Genomic DNA, 19,390 nt, shown 5'->3' on the forward strand with positions numbered 1-19,390 from the left:
TAATGACCAGCGGTTATCTTGCCTTCGCATTACATGCCCTGCCCACGTCCATTTCTTCTTCTTAATTTCTACTAATATATCTTTAACACCAGTTTGCTCTCTGACCCACTCCGCTCTCTTCTTGTCCCTTAATGTTACACCTATCATTTTCCGCTCCATTGCCCGCTGAGTCGTTCTCAATTTAAGTTGAACCCTCTTAGTGAGCCTCCAGGTTTCTGCCCCGTAGGTGAGTACCGGTAAGATGCAGCTGTCATACACTTTCTTCTTCAGCGACAATGGTAGGCCGCTATTCATTATCTGAGAATGTCTGCCATATGCACCCCACCCCATTCTGATCCTTCTAATTATCTCTGCCTCATGGTTGGGATCTGGGGTCACAACTTGGCCTAAGTAGATATATTCGCTTACCACTTCCACTGCCTCGCCACCTATCTCAAACTGCTGTGCTGTCCCGAGGTTATTGATCATTACTTTAGTTTTCTGCATATTAATTTTCAGGCCCACGGTTCTACTCTGTTCGCCCAGTGCGGAAAGCATGCTTTGCAATTCGTCCCCCGAGTTACTTAGAAAGGCAACGTCATAAGCAAATCTCAGGTTACTGAGGTATTCTCCATTAACCCTTACTCCCACCTGTTCCCAATCCAACGTTCTGAATACTTCTTGTAAGCATGCTGTGAATAACATTGGAGAGATTGTGTCTCCTTGTCTGACACCCTTCCTTATAGGTATTTTACTGCTTTCCCTGTGGAGGATGATGGTAGCTGTAGACCCACTGTAGATATCCTCTAGTATTCTTACATAATGCTCATCTAGCGTAATGCCTGAATGACTGCTAGGGTTTCGACCGAGTCAAATGCTTTCTCATAATCTATGAAGGCTATATATAGGGGTTCAGTATACTCAGCGCACTTCTCTATCGCCTGATTGATCGTGTGAATATGGTCCATTGTTGAATAACCTTTATGGAACCCTGCTTGTTCTTTAGGTTGACTGAAATCTAAGGTTGCAGAGATTCGGTTAGCGATTACCTTGGTAAATACCTTGTAGACGACTGACAGTAAGCTGATCGGCCTGTAATTTTTCAAGTCCTTCATGTCGCCTGTAAGTACGGCTGTAAGTACGGCTGTAAGTGCGGCTGTTGTAAGTACAGTGCACGTCAGGCTTGTCTAGGGCAAGCGAGCGCACGGCTCCGGAGCATGCTGGCGACACCTGCTGGTGCCTGCTGGGTTGGAGATAGCTCGATATTGCGCATGCGCCGATCTGGAACAGGCTCAGGCCAGTCGTCCTTTCGCACGGGCCCGTTTAATTTGCAGACGCCACCACCCACGAGGGGCGCTCCTCGTCCGCAGCGCGAGCCGTAAGTAACGACACGCGAGATAAACTCGTCGTTTGACGCGCAGCGGTATCACCGCAGGCAGTTACATATCGCACAAATGAGGAGAAAAAAATACGTGTACATTCTCTCATCACATATGTTATGTGTATCTGATACAGCTTCACTGGTCATCCACCTTCACTAAGTAGAATGGCTCCAAATGATTTTTTAACACAAAAGTGTTTTATTCCCGGTGACACCACGATTTAGGTGACGTCATATCCGTCAGGGAAGTGACGCCATTACAATAAGGCAAGCGGCCTGTAAAGGGTGCACCCCTGCAAACAGGGTCTTCTTGCGGGGAAGCAACCTTTAGTATTAAAGAGTTCAGGGATATGGGCTGGGCGTCGTTTGAAGTTAGAGAAGCACAGAGTAAAAAAATTACACCATCTTCCCGCGAGGGGAACCATGGGGTAGATGCGACCCATCGGGGGTTGCCGTTGCGTTTCCGTTATGTTAGTGATGTCAGCGTGTGGATTGCTGTTCTTGTGTATCCTATTTACGCAGCATGTTCACCCCCGATGCGTCGCATCTACCACATGGTTCCCCTCGCGGGAAGATGGTGTAATTTTTTTAACCGAGCGCAAGCTGCGCGCTAACGTACAGCTGGCACGGCGACGGGAGCGAGCGCAGCCGAGCGCAAGCTGCGCGCTGACCGCGCTGACGCACAGATGGCGCTGCGGTGAGAGCTGCGGAGCGCGCAGCTGTCGCGGCGAGGAGAATGGGGGAGGGATGCGGACTACGCCGCGAAAACGCGCGTCAAGGCGAGTTAAAGAAATGCGTTGCATCTAATATGCTTTGAGATGAGGTTGGGAGCAATGGATCAACGAAGGTGGGCAGCTAAGGTTTTTAGGTACCTATACTTGAAAAGCGTGGACACGCAGTGGTTAAGAAGGCCTAGACGGCTAACGATGAAATACGGAAAGAACAGTGGAGAATCCAAAACAGCCAAGGTAACCAAAAAAGAGGCAAGGCAGATTGAAACGAATAAATGGCGGGAAAAAATGGAAGCTAAAACGTCGTTAGAGATGTACAGGGCTGAGAAATTGAACATCAGAAAGGAAAATTTCTAGATAATTCCCAGGGCAGTGCTTTGCTTTTTGAGGCTAGAGCAGGTTGCCTGCGAACTAAGAGCTTTGTGGGGAAGTATTCACAAAATGATGGGGTATGCGTGGTCTGCGGAAAAGAAACAGAAATTATGCGACACGTAGTGTTAGAATGTGAGGGTATCCATCCAAATCGACATGAGGTAAATATTCGGCTTCCAGAAGCCCTAGGATTTAAGGGTATCACAGAGAAAGTTAACTTCAAGGCTGTCGAGGGAACGAAAAGAAGATTAGAATGCTGGTGGACGAAAAGCAGAGAGGGGAATATTGCCTAGGAAGTTACCACCTGTAACAGGAAAAAAAAATATTTTGTGCCTAATAAGCTTTTTTTGCCTGCCCTAAGCAGCGCTAGTATTAAACCAAGAGTGTAAAACATGGGTATATTAGTCCTTTTTGGTAAGATGACATGTCATCACCCCGCTACAAGGGGGAAACCAATAGCAATCATCATCATCATCAGTACGTTATACATACTTAGGGTTGTTCGTTTTCTGGTTTTATATTTTAACGCGAAAGCGTTTTATGCCGGAATATATCGATTTCATTGATGTCATATCCGTCATAGAAATGACGAAAGTACCCCTTTGCCGATGCGACCCGCCAGCAGGACGTCGCTCGCCAAGCAAACCGACAAGACAGCTACCGACCCGCAAATCATGCTCAGCTGCAGATTTCGCTGCACATTTCACTTTCGTGTTTTACCGATTCCTGTGACAGAGGAATCAACCACAGTTTTTTTCTTTAGGTAGGTATCTGCGATCGAACGGGCGCATGCATCTACGGGAAATGGATTGCGACAGCGGTGCAGGCGTTCCGCTGCGAGGAAACTGAAACGCGCTAGCACGCATCGTGAAAAAGCTCAAAGAACAGCGCAATAAGAGTGGCTGCCTGCTTTTCTCTCTTCTTCACAAACTGTTCATTTCGGGCAGTCTGTATTCTCGCTGAGTTGTCATTCAGTCGCCCGCAACGAAGCGTCTTTGTAGCATGTTAACACAGGCTACAGGCTACAAAGACGCATTACATTCCACGACAAACGCCCCAGCCGTAAAGTCGACCGTCACGGATTTCTTCAGTAAAAACTGTGGCTCATCCTTGCATGGCGCACAATGCTCCCTCAAAGTATTTTTGTTCAAAAAAAATTTTCTTGTTGTAGCCACCCTTTTATCTCCAGGGTTTGAAGCAAACTTCGGTCTGTCAAAAAAATTGATAACAAAAATTGTGGACTTCATACTGAGGCCCTGAACTGTCCAATGCCGCATTTTAAAAAGATTTTTGCTTTGTTCTGCTCTCGTTACGCAATTCAGAATATGCATGATGGTGCGCATTTTCAAGCTACTCCAGCGAATACAAGCACACACTCTCAGCCAATGAAGCATTTTATTTCGGAATTTCACCATTGTGGACAATTCGTAAAAATATATTGACACTCAAAAAAAAAGAGAAATGTGCCGGAAAACGTTTGTCAAGTTTGGAAAAATCTCTTTCCCGGCCCATATTCACCCCTAAATTGCGCATTGTTTTGATCCTAGTAAAAATATAAAATACAAGGCGTTCACTTGTACCAATTGTCGCTGTTTATTTCAGAAAGCTTAATCGGAACAGTTTTTGTCTTAGCAGCGAAAACATTTTTGAATTTGTACACAGACACTTCACCACGTTGTTCCACAGAGCGCCTTCTCCGCAAGGCATGTGCCTGCCTTCATGAAAAACGCGCCAGCCAGCGGGCTCGCATTGCAAGATTACCTTTCCCTGCAATTGTTCTTCGTAGCGTCAATACGGGAGAAAGGGATAGTTCTCATGTTGGAGGGAAAAGTAGAACGTGGAGCTAGCAAATGTTATGCGTTGTATCCCTTACGTATGTCGAACATTAGGAAGCAAACAATGGCCGAGTCATCGAATTGAACGGATTTATTTGCATGCGTTAGTGGGAATCGCACACACGTCGTCTTGGGTATATGTATCTCGGTATGTGTATGCGTGATGACGAGAGGCGCGATCGGCGGCGCGGAATTTTCCTAAGCGTTAGTTTTCCGCTTCACACGCATACAATTTTGCATCACGCGTAAGAGAAAGCGAATGGGGGTTTTCTCGATCCGCTTCACGCTTGGATGGAAGAAAACAACGCGTAGTTTGAGTCACGTGGTGCTCAAAACGAAGTTTACGACGCCAAGAAGCGTGTTTCACACTTACTACGCGTGACCAATTCAGAGAGTACCGACGTGTCTCGCAGGGCTTGCAGGTAGTGAGTGAGCCCAGCCGTCGCCGCCAAAAGCCAGGGGAGCGTAGCCCTAGGTGCGTCCTTAGCCTCAGGGTAGTCCTAGGTTGGTGCGTAGCCCGAGCGTCCCAGCCCGGCAGCTTGCTTAGCTGGTTCTCCGCCGACGGGGCGCGAGGAATCTCCTTCCAGGGGTGTAGCCTGGAACTCGTACCGTTGTCTGAGGCGTTGTCAGACTCTGCCCATGGTCTGAGAAAGCCGGGCGCTGTTCAAGGTTGTCTGGTTGGTTGGTTGGTTGGTTGGATTGGTACCCTTGAATCATGGCGCATACCCACGCGGGGGATTGACCAATAAGCCGCCTGTAACGATTAGGGTGTGACCCGGTTTATTTTAGAGGGAAAAAATAATAAAGAACGAGAAAAAGATTGAGACAACAAAAAAGAAATTTTAGGGCATAACAGAATAGTCAAGAAAAAAAATCACGAATGAAGAAATAGCTGTCTACCAGGGCAGGGGGCCTGTCGCCGCAACAAGGGAGTCAAGGGCGAGCACACCATCTCTGTGACGAACTACGAGGAACGAAGCACCCAGGGAAAGAACAGCGATGGAAGATAACAGGAGATTAGGCCGATTAAACGTGTATTCAACGTGCGTGCGTCGCATCGAGGAAAAGCTGCGGCAATTTAAAAGAAAGTGTTATATAGTTTCCAGAGCCTTGCAGAAAGGACATTGAGGAGATCACCACATTTCTGTAGATAAAGATTTAAATGTGCATCGAAATTTCGTAATTGCCACATCGCATTTACGAGATTCGCAGAATTGAGGCTTCCATAAGTGAGAGAGGTGAACATATATAGTCGGAGAATGAACGAAGGGCGCCCCGCAGGGGCACCTTGTCTATTCAAGGTGGCGGTAGTGGCGATACCGCGGACCCCGAGCCCGTGTGGGTTGTACCCACCCACGCCCTAGGCTGTGCGTGGCTTTGCCGTGTCCGGGGAAAAGGGCTACCTGGTGGTTACCAATGAATAAGTGCAGGAGTGTTTGGAGAGTTTCTGTGTGCAGATGTTGAATCATTGTATATTATATCCTATCTGTTCCTGGCGCTGAAGCCTTACATGTTCCCAGGGCAACCAAAAGCTCTGTTAGAGAAAATTGAGAGTTGTATGGTTCGTCAGATGTTTTGTTATCCCCCATAAATTTTTTCTCCATGGATGAAGGATTGGGGCTAGCCACGGACGGATCACTTTTCACACGATCATCGCCTAACTTCTTCTGGTCATTGATTGTAGCGTCACTAAATAAGGCTTAGTGACTGTTATTGATCGGTAATTGTTTGGAGGCAATTATTGGTCCTCCCCATTTTGGGAATACTTGGCACCGAGCTTAACTACTTCCGTTCGCAGAGCGTTAGACGCGACGGTTTTTTTTTTTCAGTATACGTGCAAAATTTTGAAAGACTCATGGTTCTAAACGAACTCTGAAATAATAGGCGGAGGCTGCTTCGTGCAATTCAGTTCGCTTTGGTTCGTAGCGTCAGGTTAAACCTGTAGAGGTGCAATGTTGCCTCCGCTGTCGTCCTCCCCTGCTGTCATATTCCCGGCACTGCCGGTCTTTGTTCCATTGTGCTCAGAAGTTTCGCGAACCTCTCCTTTGTCAGGTTGTGTGGATATTATGTGGAACATTCGCGGCGGGTAGTTTTTTATGGAACATAACCATGAAGTTTTTGTGAGTAAAAAACACAGAATCCCTAGAATCCACTGCACGTTGTTCACTTCGCCTTGTAGGAATAACTGCAGAAAGTTCATCGATAAAAAAATTAAGGGCGCAGATTTTATCGACAGTGAGACGGATGAACGTACATGCAAGCATGCACATACGCACACTGGCTATTATGTGGTGTTGCGTCCTGGACTCCTTGATCCAGCGTGCATATAAGTATTCACAGCTATATGTCGGCGCTTCACTACAAGGAGAGCATGCATTTTAATCGCTTGAACACCGACACTGTTAGAAAACTAGTAGCGCTACCTGACAAATCCAGAGTTGAAGAGAGAGGGACTCCCACAGGGCGATATGCCGGAGGACACGCACGGGTGTGCTCTTTAGCATCTTTGTCAGCGCCCCGTGTGTGTCCCTCTTCGTCCTTGACTTTGTCAGACACCCGGAGTAGGAAGCGTTAGCGGAACACGGAGCGCTAGCCCCCCGTATGTGTATCCTTCTCTTTGACCTTGTCTTCGTCAACGCTCCTGTGTATCCCCCTAGCGCCCGGTGTGTGTTCCCACTCGGCGCCCTTGTTTTTTCAGCACTTTTGTTACGATAATGTACCAAAAAGCTAAAACCAGAACTTTATTGAACAGCGTGTTTTGCCCCCTTCCCTCCCTCCTCCCCCTCAAGCTTATGTTGGGTGGAATGGGCTCGGCGCCCCTCACAAATGGCTCCCGGTGCACTTGCACCCCCCCTCCCCCCTTGTTTTTTTTTTTTTTTTTTTTTGTTACGCCACTGCCTGCAGCATGTGCAAAAAACCGGCCTCGAGGTCAGGGAACAACCCTAGTTTAAGTTCAAGCGTCATTGTTCGGTGTTTCCATGCCAATAGCAAGGTCTCCAAAGATGCAGTTACGTCGCAGCACAGGGTGGCTCAGGGTCAGGGCGAGCACAGTTGAGAAAGATGCGCTACTCGATCACTCCTTGGACGTCGTCGGAGACGCAGAGTCCGAGTCGCCGCCCTCACAGATATTATTGCTCCTCAGCATCGGTCTGCCGACACCCTCGACCGTGACTCCTGCCAGGGCATTGCCGAAGACCTCGTTCTGCTCCAGAACACCCCGGCCTTCGTTGTGTGCAAACACTCCATACACATGTCCACCCCAAATCGTGTTGTAATATAAGGTAGGGTTGCTACCAGTTCCGATCTCGACGCCTGGATAGAGGTTGCTGAAGAGTTCGTTCTGCTCTAGGTGACCACGGCCGTTGTCAAGGAAGTAGACGCCCACCAGCTCGTTCGAGTGGATGCGGTTGCGGTGCAGCACGGGCTCGGCGCACAGGAGCACTCCGCTAAGGGTGTTGCCGTTTACTTCACTCATTTCAATGACACCCGTGCGTGTCTCGTGCTCGGAGATGTCCCCGTGATGACCGTGGCGGATTGTGTTGAGACGAACCGTCGGGTCGCTACTTCCTTCGATCTGGATCCCCGCGATTCTGTTGCCGTGAATGTTGTTCTCAATAAGTCCCAGCCCCTCGTATAATACGTACAAGCCATTTTCTGGCCCTCCGTAGACGTTGCCGTGCCGTATGATGGGGTTTGTGTTGGAGGTTATCCAAACGGCAGGAAATTCGTTCAAAGGAATCCCGTTCTCCTCGAACTGACCGCTGTCGAGTGCGTGTACGCCGCTCATCTCGCCGTCCAGGATATCGCGGTGCACCCCCTCCGGCTCAGCGGCCAGCGTCACCTCGACGCCCGCGGTGCTGTTGTCGTGTATGTCGTTGGCCTCGAAGTATCCCATGCCGTTTTCGAAGGCGTACAATCCTGCGCCCGTGCAGTGGTGGATGCGGTTGTGGCGCATGACGGGACTGGCGTAGTTGCTCACCCACACGCCACCCAGCCCGTTGCGGCTGATGTCGTTGCCCTCGTACGTGCCTTTGGCGTAATCGGCTATGCAGAGGCCTCCATTCCGGCAGTCGGAGATAGCGCACCAGCGGAGGCGAGGTTCAGCCCCCTGACCGATCACGCAGACTGCAGCACCTACTGCCGACGTGCTGCGCACGATGCAGTGTTCCACTGTTGGCGAGCAGTTCGCGGTGATCTGCAGGCAGCAGCGCTTCCGATTACGCCTGGACGACGGGGACCGCGGCGTGAAGTTGAGCGTGAGATACCCGAGGTAGGCAGCCCTGGCGCCCTCGACAAATGCAACCGTCGAGCCCTTCCCGCGCTGTATGATCACCTTCTCCGCGACATTACCTCGCGCGGCCCCGATGAGCGCAACAGTTGAGTCCACTGTGATTAACTCATCTTGATACGTGCCAGCGTGCACGAAAATCACAGGCTGGATCATGGCCCTGGATAAATTTAGGGCTGTCACGATGTTGTCTGTGCAGGTGAGCGACCGGCCATCGATGTGCTCCTGGAAGGGTGGACGCACGTGGATGCCTCTGTACAGCTGCCTGAAGCTCTCCTTCCAAGCGTTCGGGCTGACGGCCTCATCGGGGGACACAAAGTGGAACTGGTCAGGGGCCGGGTGAAACAGTGGCAGGTCGTATTCGAAGACGCTCTGGAAAAGGCTCTTCCAGAGCGTGGGGGCGTTGGAGATGTCGTTCAGGCGGCGGCACACCTTCGCCACCCGGCACAGGTCGCGCTCTAGCAAGTGTGAGAATATAAGCACGGCGACCTCTTCCGGAATGTCCAGCAGCCCTACGTGCCCGGCGGAGTTTTCGTCTCCGCTGGGCAAGATGGCCTCTGATGAGGGGGCATGTCGTTGTCGCTTTTCCGGAAGCCAGCGGTCCTGTTCCACGTCCTGGGGGGGCCGCTTGCCTCGCTTCTCGCAGGCCGGTTCGAGGGCGCGGCCCGCAGCCACCTCTGCCGAAGCACTGACGTCTTGGGCATAGCCTTCTATCGTGGCCACGCCGCCCAGCTCGGTCGCTGCGCCGTCGTCCTTGGGGCGATCCTCTGGAGCGTCATCGTCGCAAGTGATACGAAGCATATTCCTCGGGAAGGCAAGATACTGCAAATACCTGTTCTTATCGACTACCTGGCACGGATTCGGAAGCTCCGTCGTGGACTTCTTCTTCTGCCTTCCTAATGGTGCTTTCGAAAGCATCCCATTTGGCGCGCAAATAGCAAGTGCAACGACTATTGGAACACCGCCGCCGCCACGTGCTCACCGGAAAGCACCAAATGCAACCTGAGCAAGCCAGTTCTGAAAACCAGAATAAATAAATTAATATGCTTAAGCTCAAGAAAATAAAAAGCGACCAGAAGCAATTTCAAAATTCATAAATCACAGGTTCGTTGTTTTACTTTTGACCTTCATTATGCGTAATCAGGGCACTAGCGTCGCTTTACTAGTTCAGCAGCAAATTACCCTGCATCGTCGCGGGCGTCAGGTTGCGTCCAGTGGTTTAACGTCCTAGTTTCCTGTCATTGCGGAAATTGAAATCGGGTTTAAAATGGTTTGCCCTACGTAGCAGTCTACTGTGCAGCTTACTAGGGTAATCGGAACGCGCTCTTAGCCTGAGGAATTGGCCACCGCCGGTTTAGAGGAGCACAGACTCCAAATTTTATGGGGCTTGTATAGGGACGAAGGCGCCACCGCTTCTTTTCTGTAGAAGATGACTCTTCGCTCCGGAACGCTGCGCAAGATCTAACCAAATCAAAGCTTACTTTCAACATTTCTCAAAACAAGGTTATGAAAATTCATATAAATGCATGCATAATCGACGTCTGCGTATGCGGAGACGCCCGCCACAAAGTACCAATCGTAGGTGCTGGATAGAACATGCAGGAAACTATCAGAGGCTCTTCAAAAAACTTTATTGAGGAAGCTGCGGGGCTCCTCGCCCCTGAAATTTTGCACAAAGATGTAATTTTATTATGTATTTTGCTCAACAATAACACACGTGACAGCAATAGCCTGGTGTCTAGCAATCGATAAAATTCATGTTTTAAAGCGAGCTGAAACAGACGAAAACAGATTTTTATCACATTGCTAAAAGAAGAGCGAAGGAATTGCTGCTGCCTGTACTATTTCGGGAGAAAACGAATAGAAAATGCGACCTTCGTGCTAAGTTTGAGCGCAACTAAGGCAGCTGCCCCCCCCCCCCCCTCCCCCCCCCCCCTCTTCCCTCATAAAAGAAAAGAAAAAAAACTTGTTTGTGCGGAAACGTTCCTGACGCTTTTCGGCGGCGCCTCGCTCGGTTGTCTGCTCGATTCTGTATGCGAAGCTGCCACCGGGCTTGGACGGCAGCCCGTCGGCCAGGGCCCGCCCAGGTCACTGGCCGCCGTCGTAAGAGGTTTCCACCCTCCACCGTAAAACTTCTCAGCATGGCAGGTGACATCCGTGTTCGCGGTGTCGCCACTCATCGTCATCAATTTTACACGGGGTGCCTTGCCGTGAAATAAAATGTCAAAACCGGAGCAGAACAAAATTATTGAGCATATAGAGCATGCGAAGAACAATAAATAGGAGAAAGAAGGGTTTTTCACGTGATCCAGATGGCTGAAGTATAATCATTTATACTTAGCCTCCGGGCCCCTATCAGGGATCGTGCGGCGATACCCTCGTCGTGCTCTGCGGTGCATTTTTATTTTTACCCAGTCTCCATTTTGCCTTGAGTCGTCTTAAATGTCTTTGTAAATACTTGTAAACTCTATGAATAGACTTTTTTTTCTCATTCTCTACCTCCTATGTCATCGGCATCGGGTGCTCCACACCCCACCACGGCGACACCACCCTACCTCAACATCGAATCGAACTTTACTGGCGCTGTCATTTAAACTACGTTGTAATAACCACAGGGCACACGTAACATCCATTCCGCAGCTTAACTATCGAGACACGTGAATATTACAGGCCATTCCTTTGATCATACCAAAGCTACAATACTTCAGTCTGGTTTTCGTGCCCACCACGATAGAGACATTCGTGAGTCATTCCTGATTAACAAATTTAACACCTCAGCGTCTGGTTTCAACGAAAGTACGAGAACATTAAGCTATTGTCACCGCCCGGCGCGCCCAATGGTAAAGGGAAATGGGCAATCCTTTCTTCGGGACACAAAATTGGGCATTACTCAGAAGTGGTTAACATGGGTGCCTGGCGCCTTATTTCACGTCTGTTTGCTTAGCAAGAGAGATATATGGTAGTGCATTTGCATTACCTTCTCAAATGCACTTTTCCACTTTTTTTTTGCAATGAATCACGTGTGGTTCCTCATAAGCCGGGCGCATTGGAAGGCACCTTCTCTGGTGATCAATGTTTGTTACTCCGATAACGACTGGCCCTTTAGTCCAAACAGTAGTAAACTACATTGTTTTTGTTATATATATATATATATATATATATATATATATATATATATATATATATATATATATATATATATATATATAATATATATATATATATATATATATATATATATATATATATATATATATATATATATATATATATATATATGTATATATATATATATATGTATATCTTGTAAGGGATATAGTTGACCCTCCGGTAGTAGACCGAACGTTGCAATTTTATTGGCAGGAGCAGAAGCAAGGCGAGCGCAGGTACAAGCGTACAGACGATGGCCGAACACACGCGCCAAGCACATTCTGCCGTACTTCTTCCACTGCCACCAGCGTGCGTGCATACCGTCGTGCATAGATTGGCCACGATCGCATGGCACTCTTGGTGTGGCGCATACCCGGATAAGCTGATGGCGTTACAAGAGCTCCTCGTTATCCTTGCTACAATCACCCCCGATGAAAAGGAGCCAACCTGGCGATTTAGGGTGAGGACGACACCATGGGGGTCGTAGTAGGGCTTCAGTCGTTGAACGTGGACTGTTTCACGCCCCCGGTGCCCCCGGCGGCGAAGATCAGAGGAGGGGGTGACTGGTTCAACAATGAAGTTTACGGGCGAAGTGCGGGCGATGACTTTGCAAGGGCCATGATATTTGGCGACAAGTTTTGAGGAGAGACCCGGTGTTGGGCAGGGCACCCAAAGCCAGACATGTGGGCCGGGTTCAAATGTCGGAGGGGTGGTGAAATCGTCACGGCGATGCTTCTGGCGCTGTTGAACGGGCGAGTTGGCGACACTCTTCGGCTTACTGCGCTAGTTGCGAAATCGGTTTAAATTCTGTGCCGTCAGGGTTGTAAGGCAGAATGGTGTCCAGTGTATACAGGTCGGCTCGCGTCCATAAAGTAGGAAAAACGGAGAAAATCCTGTCGTTGTCTGCGTAGCCGTGTTGTATGCATACGTTATGAACGGAAGTACGAGGTCCCAGTTGGAGTGATCCGACGACACGTACATTGATAGCATATCTCCCAGGGTGCGGTTAAAGCGCTCTGTGAGCCCATTGGTTTGCGGGTGGTACCAGGAGCTCGTGCGGTGAACAACGTGGAATTCGGCGAGTAGAGCTTTCACAACGTCCGATAGGAAAACGCGGCCACGATCACTCAGAAGTTCCCGAGGCGCTCCGTGACGAAGTACAAAGTGACGCAAAAGACAGTCGACCGCTACAATTATCCACTGGTTACCGGCAGCCGTTAAAGGCAGGGGCCCGTACAGATCGATTCCAACTCGGTCAAAGGGTTTCGAGGGGCACGGTAGTGGTTGCAACGGGGCTGTAGAGCGAGTAAGCGGTGATATGCGACGCTGACACTCCGGACATGAGCGCACGTACTTCCGCACGTATAATATAGGTATACATGCATCCAATAGTAACGTGGGCGTAGTCGCTCGCACGTTTTCAGGACGCCAGCGTGCGCGCAACTCGGGTCGGCAAGAAAGGCGGAGCGGATGTCGGCACGCAGATGGCGTGGGATAACCAAAAGCCACTTGCGACCGTCCGAGTTGTAATTCCGACGATAAAGGAGCTCTTCACGCAGTTGGTAGTGAGAGGCTTGTCGCCGCAGTGCTCTGGGTGCACCGGTATCTGAAGGACCAGACAGGACGCCGATGATGGAAGCTATCCATGGGTCCTTACGCTGCTCGGCAGTCATGTTGGTGACACTGAGCGACGACAAGCTACAGTCCGCTGCGGCAAGGTGAGACACGTCAGCCGGGATTTGAGAGCGGGAGAGCGCGTCATCATCCGAATGCGCCATAATTCACGCGGATATCATATTCTTGCAGGCGAAGAGCCCACCGCCCAAGACGACCTGAAGGATCCTTCAGGGAGGCGAGCCAACAAAGCGCGTGGTGATCGGTCACCACGTCAAATGGGCGGCGATACAAGTACGGGCGGAACTTCCCAAGCGCCCATATTATGGCCAAACATTCTTTCTCCGTGACGGACTAATTTGTGTCTGCTTTCGTCAGTGCCCGACTTGCGTACTCAACAACATACTCCTCACAGCCGTATTTCCGCTGAGCGAGCACGGCACCGAGGCCAATCCCACTCGCATCAGTGTGCACTTCCGTGGGGGCCGACGGGTCGAAATGCCGTAATATAGGCGGGGATGTCAACAAACGACGCAGTGTCGCAAACGCCTCGTCGCAGGATGGTGACCAAGCAGAAATGCCGCTGTCGTTACCGAGGAGCTTGGTAAGAGGCGAAATGATGGCCACGAAGTTGCGAACAAACCGTCGAAAATAAGAACAGAGGCCAATGAAGCTCCGAAGCGCCTTCAGTGTGGTCGGCTTCGGGAACTCTGCAACGGCTCGAAGCTTTGTTGCGTCGGGGCTGATGCCGTCTTTGGAAACGACATGACCCAGGATGGTAAGCTTGCGTGCGGCGAAACGGCATTTTTTGACGGGAGAGAAAACGACTACGTCGTCCACATAACAGAGGCACGTCTTCCACTTGAGGCCACGGAGGAGACTGTCCATCATTCTTTCGAACGTAGCGGGGGCGTTGCAAAGCCCAAACGGCATAGCGTTAAATTCGTAAAGGCTGTCTGGGCCACATCGCTGAGCCACATCACTGGGCCACATCGCTGTGAGGCATTGCCCACCTTAGTCCCGTAACATCACCCCCCCGGTCGAGGGCGACCGCCCAGGTCGATGTCGAGGCAACGTAAGGATTGCGATGCGCTGAGCGATGCGATGAAAACATACGGTGAAGATGTGCCTGCCGCCACAGATGAATATGACGTCTCTGTTGATGCCTGGCCCCACAGAAGCTATGTCTTCAAGGCACAAACGAACCGTCTGCGGAATTCGAACCACGTCGGACGAAAGGGCTGGGGACACGGCATCTTCTTTGGTCTGTTCTCGGCTTGTATCGGCTGGTCTTCAGTGGCTTCACACGGGCTGGGGACACGGGGCGGGGGACGTGGTCGAATGCAGGTCGCAGTGGGCTGGGGCTGTCCGACATGGCCGACGGTCCCTCGACGATTTCTCCCAAGGCCGAGACGATGCGATGCGGAGGCTAGGATGGGGATGATCCCGCACCTCCACCAAAATGTTACGTGGCGGCCGGACACAGATGAGGCGAACGATGGGATGGGGTGAATCGATCTATTTACAGGATGGGCATAGCGGCCATGACACAGACCTCGCGCAAGACGCGCGCCAGGAACGTCGTCGTAATCGTTCTTCGGTCAAGGGGCTGTGAGGTATTGCCCACCTCAGTCCCGTAACATCATATATATATATATATATATATATATATATATATATATATATATATATATATATATAGTTCCCGCCAGTTACCCGCTTATGGCAGGCTGTAGACGTTCGCGTCACGCCCCGGGGGTTGAAAAGAAGGTCCCCTTCTCCCCGTGTAGTCTGAGTGGCGCTGGCTACAACCCTCAAGCGTCAGATACAGTTGTAGTAAATATAAATACCCCAGAAAGTGAAGGAGAACACAGTCGCTTAGATAGCCGAATTGGTAAGGCATTCGAGATCTAATCGAAAGGCGTGGGTTCGGTCCCCATTCTTAGCGCGTGTTTTTCTTTCTTTCTTTCTCACGTAATTAATGAAAAATAATGTAACGTCACTAACGGTAAAAAAATAGTCTAACCATTCCCCTATGCCTCCTTTGGCGTTGTAGACTGCCGGCATTTCTTTCTGTATTTCGTAACGAGCCCATCATTTCCAAACATATATATATATATATATATATATATATATATATATATATATATATATATATATATATATATATATATATATATATATATATATATATATATATATAGCGAGGGCCTCGGCTCGGTTCTGGCAGCCTTGATGCCAAGGTAGCATAAGAGGGTTTCCCGCCAGTTACGCGCTTATGACAGGCTGTAGACGTTCGCGTCACGCCCCGGGGGTTGAAAAGAAGGTCCCCTTCTCCCCGCGTAGTCTGAGTGGCGCTGGCTACCACCCTCAAGCGTCAGATACAGTTGTAGTAAATATAAATACCCCAGAAAGTGAAGCAGAACACAGTCGCCCAGATAGCCGAATTGGTAAGGCATTCGAGATCTAATCGAAAGGCGTGGGTTCGGTCCCCACTCTGGGCGCGTGTTTTTCTTTCTTTCTTTCTTTCTCGCTTCAATTAATATAAGAAAAAATATATAATTTCACTAACGGTAAAAAATAGTCCAACCATTCCCCTATGCCTTCTTTGGCGTTGTAGACTGCCGGCATTTCTTTCTCTCTCTCTCTCTCTCTCTCTCTCTCTATATATATATATATATATATATATATATATATATATATATATATATATATATATATATATATATATATATATATATATATATATATATATGGAGACAGAGAGCTCGTAAATTATTCAAATGGTTGTTTTTCAAAATATTTTCGTATTTGCAATTCTTGGCTGAATATCACTATTTAGCCTCACCCCTACCGTAGAGACATTATTCACAAAAATACCGTTCCTCTGACTCGTCTCTTCTTTGAATTCTGTAAGATCTCACTTGAAGATCAGACCCTATTGTTCCGACGACGCTTGTCGGTTTCTTTAACATTTCGGTTTTATTATTTTTTTCCTGGCTTCCGACAAATAGTGCGCTTGTCGCCTGTGCCCGTATCTTGTTTTGTTTTGTGTTTGTCAGAAACGAAGTTCTGCGGCCTATTTTATCATTTCATTGTTGTCATCCTGCATGTTCATCGAGATTTTTATTTTCTCACCGTTCGTAACATAATACGGAACCTTCATAAACGTTTTTGTTTTCGGTGTGTAGAATTCTCTTTTCTGTCTTTTATTTGTATCGTCAAAACTCGCGCGTTTCTTGATGAGTGGTTGTTTTCTCTCTCTCTCTTGCGGGAACTTATCAAATTTTCTCTAAAAGCTGCTAAAGTGACAAAGCATTTTGACTAGATGCCTCTTAGTTTCTTGTTTGTCTAATTATGCTTTTCCCTGTAGCTTTTTGTTTCATTTACTTTCTCTAGAATTTGAAAGCACGTCGGTTGCGCATATTACAACTCCTCGAGCATTTTTTTAATGTTAGAGAGAGAGAGAGAATTAATTTAATGGTGACGGTGACGTCAGCCGAGCCGTTCCGCCTGGATATAGCTACTTCAATGAGGAAAAAAATAAAATAACAATTCCATTTGTTGCTGTAGCTATGTCGCTCCCTAAAGAAATAAAGAAAAAAAAATGCACGGAACGCATTCTTTTAGTCCACAACCTGGATCACCACCATCTGGTAGACCGGGCGAGACAGACCGCCAAGACCCAGGGCTTCCTGGGCCCCCACCTGATGGTCAACCCGACAACATTTACTGCTCGATTAAACGTTTATTCCTCCTTCCCTCTCGGTAATAACGCCGTTCGAAACGCCTGCGAGATTTTAACGCAATCTACCTTGTGGTGTATAAATTGTATACAGTGATTCTCGTATTTCCCGGAAAAACCTTTACAGTAAACAGAGAAGTACCGCAGTATGCACCATATATTGCTCGTAAAGTAACTCCCAAAGCGTAATGTATGGTGAAGTTATTGTGCTGTAATCCCCGAGTATTGCACAGCATCGCATTGTCCGGATCGAAATATGACCTAGGCTGTATGAGAAGTTCTTGCAGTTAATGCCCACATGTCGTTAACAGCGGCAGCACTTCATCTTATTGTGCCTTAACACGCATTATGCACTCGTTCGTTAAACAGGGCCATTTAAATGTGATTGCAAGTAGCTTATTTATTTCGTTTTGTTGCGTTATTTTTTTTCTCACTCAGTTGACTATGTAAATGTGACGCAAGATTTTAGATTGCGCGAACGGACTCAGATGGAGACAAAGTTTTCTCACGAGCCGTAAGCAAGAACTGCCTGCAAAACCGATTGGCCAGCTATAGTACAGTGCAAACCGTGTCGAAATCCGCCGTCAAAGGAGTTCGTTCTGCCAGCTTCCTGCCTGGTGTACTTTCGCATGCACGCACGCACGGACGTTGTGATTGAACATTCTTTTTTTGCGCCCTCCTGACAGCGTGATGGTTGCTCGTCCGAAGAGACCTAATGCGGATCAGAACGCCCAACGTGTCAAAGGTTCGATATTGCATCTCTCAACTTGTGCGCAGGTTTGCTCAGAATGTATGCGTACTGGTTGACGGGCCCCTTTTCTACGGATGGACGGACGGGCGGGCGGGCGGACGGAATAACTTTCATTGGCCACAGCCGGGGCCCCGATTAGGCCGGCGACGTCTTCACCGTTGTCCGTCGGCAGCAGGGCCCCTTTTGGGCAGTGGTCCGGTGCCGTACGTCGGCCAAGCGGGCCAGGTCTACTTGGACTTGGGGTATGGATCACTCAGGGCAGCCTCCCAGGGCTTCACGGTGGTGATGGTAGGGAGAATGGGGTGGGATGGTGCCTGGCCCATATGATGTGCGATAGCGATGCGTGAGGGGCAGGGCAATACGGACATGTGTGTATGTAGATTTAGGAAATATCGCAGTCATGATGGCTGGGGCGGGGATGGAGCAGTTCTGGAGCTGGCGATAGATGACTGCCAAGGATCGGGATAGAGATGGGTGAGGAGGTGTAAAAATGGTACGCTCCAAACGGTAATGCGCGAGGATGTCCCCGTATGTGGGCAGCCTGCCCCACATACTATAGAGTGAACATTCTCTACTACTCCAGTTAAACTAACGACGCAAGAGAGCAAAGACAAGGGAACGCTGCAGTGCACTGGCCTAATTTTTGTTTATCGGACTGATTTGATTATGGGGTTTAAGGCGCCGAATTCGCTACTCAAACTATGATGCGCGCCGTAGTGGAGGGCTCCAGAATCATTTTGACCACCTGGGATCTTTACGTGCGCCGAAATCTCGTACACACGGGCGTTTTTGCATTTCACCTCCATCAGAAAAGCGGCCGCCGGGGCCGGGAATCGAACCCGCGTCCTTCGGCTCATTAGCACAACGTTTATCGTATACTGGCGCGTGCACGTATACACACATAACAATTGTTTTGCGCCGCTCGATCGACAAACGCTTGGCAAATGAGCAGCAAATAATACATCTGTTGTAAAACGAGCGTCGCAGCTGCAGGCTGACGCGAACAATAGTATTATTGTATGTCACTAACGTGCTGCGCCGAGAGAGAGAGCCGAACGTGAGCGCTTATGGTACGCGTCACAGTTTCGCAAGAAAAACAGATGTGGCACCTGTGCCGATTTTTTCTAGGAGAACCGTTTTTCCCGCTATAAATTTTATAAAAGCACTTCGCCGAAACTCGGTATTTCAGCTAGCATACTGTGAACCAGAAAACGTTAACTGAGCGTGCGTGCGTGCGTGCTGTTTCAGCAACGCTATAGGAAAAGGTTGAAGAAAAAATCTAAAACCTTGAGCGCCGCATACACCTGGGCTTCGCCAATAGTGTGTGTGTATACATACAGGATGTTGCAACAAAAAAGAAGCGCCTTTAAAAAAAGTATTTCAGAATAGTTGCGGTCCTGTGCTCATGTTTTGCATTTCTGGGTCTATTTGTTAATAATGCAGACAGCTGCACTACTATTTTTCCACACTCTAAGGAAAACCTGTTTTTTGTTCATGGGCGCAGACTAAGCATTTGTTGTTCAGATGCATCCGCGGATAGGGAA

At 48.9% G+C, this 19,390-nt stretch overlaps 2 protein-coding genes across 2 annotated transcripts in view; one reads left to right on the forward strand and one right to left on the reverse strand.

Moving 5' to 3' along the window:
- The window catches only part of Mettl4 (Methyltransferase like 4), a 71,706-nt gene that overhangs the window by 23,936 nt on the left and 28,380 nt on the right, over positions 1–19,390 (forward strand). The window lies entirely within an intron of this gene.
- On the reverse strand, positions 7,285–9,623 carry LOC144155919 (uncharacterized). The gene has a single exon (XM_077687628.1). It carries the CDS (start codon positions 9,502–9,504, stop codon positions 7,372–7,374), a length of 2,133 nt encoding a protein of 710 aa, XP_077543754.1. The 5' UTR covers positions 9,505–9,623; the 3' UTR covers positions 7,285–7,371.

This window comes from Haemaphysalis longicornis, unplaced genomic scaffold, assembly GCF_048455015.1.
Source record: "Haemaphysalis longicornis isolate Haplotype H1 unplaced genomic scaffold, Haemaphysalis longicornis Haplotype H1 scaffold_1, whole genome shotgun sequence".
NCBI lineage: Eukaryota > Metazoa > Arthropoda > Arachnida > Ixodida > Ixodidae > Haemaphysalis > Haemaphysalis longicornis.